The sequence below is a fragment of the Buceros rhinoceros genome, unplaced genomic scaffold (genome assembly GCF_000710305.1).
Source record: "Buceros rhinoceros silvestris isolate BGI_N320 unplaced genomic scaffold, ASM71030v1 scaffold5064, whole genome shotgun sequence".
Lineage (NCBI taxonomy): Eukaryota > Metazoa > Chordata > Aves > Bucerotiformes > Bucerotidae > Buceros > Buceros rhinoceros.
This window is the reverse complement of record NW_010406343.1, coordinates 34970-39526: the sequence shown is the minus strand read 5'-3', so window position 1 is coordinate 39526 and position 4557 is coordinate 34970. Positions and strand designations below refer to the sequence as shown.

Below are 4557 nucleotides of genomic sequence, written 5' to 3'. Positions count from 1 at the left end.
ATTACTCACAAGAATTTAACCGAGTAAACATATTTACTACCCTGTACAAATGATCCCGAGTCGTTGTTCCCAAACAGTGTGTTTGGTATCGACCTTAGGCTTTCTAGACGAATTTCCATAGAGTTCGTACTAAGTGGTTTTATAGCCCATTACTTTGGGCCGATTCGTGAGCTATCACGCTAACGTGGTTTCAGATGAATTGCCTTCATTATCCTACTCATACAATTAATGTATCTTCTCACGGTTACCTCGTCCTGCTCTTTGTCTCTGCGAGAGGCGTAACAGCATTAAATATATAGAAGCAGCTTTTACCCAGAAACTGGATGGGCTTTCTCAGAAACCATCAAGGCTTTCAGCATTATTTTTCTTGGCTGCTTACGTAGGTAGCATTCACACTGAGCTAATCAGGGGGAATGAAACAGGGACGGTCCTTGTGGAGGGTGGGATGTTCCCAGGGGGGTGAAGGGCATTTCACAGCTTGTCCCAGGCCAGCATCTGGGCTGTAGCACAAGCCAGTGGAAAGCTGGACCAGCAAAAGAAAGAGGAGGTGATAGGAAGAGAGGGATAGCAAGTTCTCTTCCTGTTCTCTTGTTTTCTTTCTCTCCAGTGGCGTGGGCTTAAGTGGAAAGCTGCACACAGGTTGGGAGAGTGGTCCTGCTTTGTGCCTTGCAAGGTTGTGCTTCAGCCCAGGGCAGCGTGAGGCTTCTCTGGGCAAAGGTGTGTCTTCAGCAGCGTAGCGAGTACTCATATTGTGTCCATGGGGTGAGAGAACCTATGGGACCACCCGGGATCAGCCTGCCGGGATGGTGCTGTTGATTGAAGCCAGGCGATGCTGAGCCCTGGCTTTTTTCCGCCCTCTCAGTGCCCGAGGGATTTTACTCTGTAGTGGGAAGCGAGTGGCCAAGGCTGGGCTGTTTCTGCCTGTTTAACTGTCAGTGTCCGTATAAAACAGTTGGTCGTTGGTATGTGTTGTGAACATCGTTGGCTCCCAAAACCAGTGCCTTGCCTCCTGCTTCTTAAAAATGGCAGGATGCTGTGCTGGCAGCGTGGGGACATCTGGCGCTGTCAGAGCAATCCGTCTGCGGAGATGCCGTGCAGGCAGTGCCCTGTCCAGAGGAAGATTAAACATACAGGCTAATAAGCTTTTTAAAGAACTTCAGCAGCAGGGGGTTAGGAAAAGGGGTGGAAGGAGACTGTGGAAGTGTATTTCCCTTCCTGACTCTTTAAAAATACGAAGTTACAAGTGGGGGTTTAGCCTAATGTTGTCTTTTGAGGGCAACCTAAAGCAGGAAGAGCTGGAATCTATGAAGTCTGAAGTGGTATGAACTGGTCTTATGGACCTGTGAATACTTTAAATCCATTTTTCAATAAAATTGTGGTTCTGGTTATTCCTTTGTGCTGTACAGCATCACAGTGTTAGTGTAGTGATCTATTGTAGTGAATTATTATTGCTGGCTTTTTTAGACTACCCAGTTCAGAAGCAAAGCTGTTTTAGTTCATAATCATATTTGTCCACTGGGATGTCGATATAAAACTGTAATGGGAAGGAGCAGCTCAGGGACAGCTTTTACCAGTTCTCTTTGTGCAAATCTGCTTTTCCGCCCTATGTAAATATTAAGGGGAAGGGTAGTAGATACGCGATCTGCTAAATAGGAACCAACTGGATTTTCTGGCTCTGTAAGGGTTATATTCATTATTTTCCCTTTGTACTCCAGAGGTGCATTAGATGAACAGGTAGGTCAAATGAGTTGAGTTAGAAACTGGTTTAACAAAACTGATGTTTCCAGAGACAGTATAACTGAATGGCCATGTTGTGTGTTTAATAGCCTCGGTTTCAATTTATTTTTAAATTCATTCCAAGAGTGTTAATAAAAAAACCCAAATGATATTCATATAGCTCTCTTCTCCTTCTAGAAATGACTGCTGTTACTGCAGGCAACGTCAACTTCAAATGGGACCCCAAAAGCTTGGAAATAAGAACGCTGGCGGTTGAAAGACTACTTGAGCCTCTTGTTACACAGGTAGGAAAAAAAAGATCCCCTTCATAAGGACGATCACCTATTTTGATGTGTTGTTTCAATTAAATAACTTTCAAAGCGTAACTATAAAACTAAAGGTGGAAAAAAGTGCCCAAGTGACGTTTCCAACTGATGCCTTTCCCTCTCGGAATCAACCTCCTGAGAAGATGGATTCAGCTCTGAGGGTGTCTGCAGTCCTTGGGCTTTCCGGAGCAGTGATATTTTTAGTGTTGTAATTTAATGTCCCTCTGAAGTAGCTTGGTCTGCCTTTTCCTAGACTGAACAAAAAGGAAAGGAGGGAGGAAAAAAAGGCAAATGGAAAAGCGTGTATGGATTTTGTAATGTCTGTCTGCATCTGATGGATCCTGATCTGGAGCTAACGGAGTACCTGATGGCCATCTGGCTGCTGGTGAGCAGCTCCTAGCAGGGTTTCAGTCTACAGCATAAAACTTGGAAGTATTTGTTGATTGCAGGAGGATTGTGAGAGTTCAGTTTTGGTTGTTTTAGGGAATTAATGAGCTCTTGGAAGTCCTTTGCTCTGCATTTAGTGCACTGGCTGTAACACTGGTTTGGACTGCAAAAGATTCTTGCCAGTTTTCTGTAGATAATGGCTTCAACCTTGTTTGGGATCCTTTATGCCTGGAGAACTATCCCATACTAATTATCCCCAACTTGTTTTCATTTTATGTGGTGCCAAATAGCTCTGGCCTGTTTCTGAGGTTGCCATTTATCAAAAATACAAATGGATCTCAATTCTTCAAATAAAATTTTCAGATCTGCTGCTGCTAGGAAAACCCTCTGAGCAGTTTAGCTGAATTTATAATGAATTTGTAAGGCATCAAGAAGCCTGGTAATGGTTAAAGAGACGTGAAAAACACTTGTTTGAGTTTAACCTTTGATGCTGGTAATAGTGCTAGTATTAGCATATGCTGTCTGGAAGAAAAAAAATACACGTGTCCTTGCTGTCATTGATAAACTCCTCGTGTTTGTTTTTTTTCCCCTCCATCTATGCCTGCAGGTAACAACACTGGTTAACACCAGCAACAAGGGCCCCTCTAATAAAAAGCGAGGGCGTTCTAAAAAGGCCCATGTTTTGGCTGCTTCAGTTGAACAAGCAACAGAGAATTTCCTGGAGAAAGGAGACAAAATTGCGAAAGAGAGCCAGTTCCTGAAAGAGGAGCTGGTGGCGGCTGTGGAAGATGTTCGTAAGCAAGGTGAGAGCTGTGTTTCTGATGGCGTGTGAAATGATGAGGTCACAGAGCAGGTAGAACTGTTCCTGTTTCCCTTTTGCTGTTAGTTCTAATCACTCTGTGCCACTCGTGGATTCTTGCCTTGTCTTGCTGGTTTCCTTGAGGAATAGTATGAACTGGGCAGACCTCGAGATGGGATGTGCCAAGCAGAGATGGAGAGAAGCAGAAGGGCTGGCTCTTTGAAGAGCCTGAAACTTGGTTAGCCTAAAACCCCACCTGTAAGCATTATGGAACTATCTCTCAAATGTCCATAACTTCTGCAATATGTGAACGAACACAAAGCCGCATTGTAGGAGGAAGAACTGAGCGTCAGCTTGACAGAGCCGGGTGTCTTGAATATGCAAAATGTAAACAGCAACAAAAAGAATGCGAGGACTTTCATTAAATATTCCAGACTTCCTCCCCCACAGCGAGTGTTGGTTTTTATCATTTTCTCTTTTACTTTCTTGGAGGAGACCTGCAAGAAAAGCCCATGGAGCTGGCTTAGTCTTAAGTAAATATTGTTGCTCATAAATCATTTATCATTCTTCCAGTCATGAGCCTTTTCTGTGCTTCAGTGAAACCCAGTCAACTGGTATTAATGGTGATGGCTGCTGCTGCAAAAAAAGGAAAACTCATTAGCATTAATTACTTGTTTGTAGCCGAAGTTGCACAGTGATGGAATATTAGTTGAAAATGGTTCTAAGTTCTGGACAGGCCTGGTTGATCTTTCTTGGTCTGTCAGCGTAAGAAGGCAGCAGTATAAAGAGGCTAATTGAGTTGGCTTAATTTAACAGCAACAACAAACAACGGCAGAAGAGACCCCTTTGACCTGAAGCCTTTAAGTCTTGGTGCTTGCTTGATTGCTGCTCAAAATTGAGAGTTAGAGCTTAGCTCTGGGTACCTGCAAAGGACTTTAGTGACGTTAGAGAGCAAGGGGGCTGTACTCTGCCCTCGGGGTTGGCAAGTGCCATCAGCTAAATCTGTAGTTGCATGTTACAGTGAGAAGCTGGTAGGAAGGAGAGACTGATCTAAAAACCTTCAGGGTGACCTTTTCACTTGTTTCTTCACTGCTGCTTGGTTTTGAGACAACACACGGACTTGATGCCAAAACCACCCTGCTCTGTCGATTGTTGTTGGGGGATGTGAAGTAACTTCCCGCCTTGGTGTTCTTGCCGTGTGCGTGCTCCGTGGTGCGCAGCAAAGAAGCTATGTCTGTTCTCTGAAGCTGGGTGGACGGTGGTTAGACTGGAGTGATTCTCTGAAGTTTGACTGGTACCCTCCGCCCTTTGTACGGGTGCAGTTGTGGC

At 44.4% G+C, this 4557-nt stretch overlaps 1 protein-coding gene across 1 annotated transcript in view; it reads left to right on the top strand.

Moving 5' to 3' along the window:
- Nucleotides 1–1907: 1907 nt before the first annotated feature.
- The window catches only part of LOC104491585 (catenin alpha-1-like), a gene marked incomplete at its 3' end in the record, with an annotated part of 14696 nt that continues 12046 nt past the window's right edge, over nt 1908–4557 (top strand). The window contains exons 1-2 of the mRNA XM_010134032.1: nt 1908–2021; nt 3037–3232. Coding sequence (XP_010132334.1) covers nt 1917–2021; nt 3037–3232 — 301 coding nt within the window. The remainder of the gene's footprint in view (nt 2022–3036; nt 3233–4557) is intronic.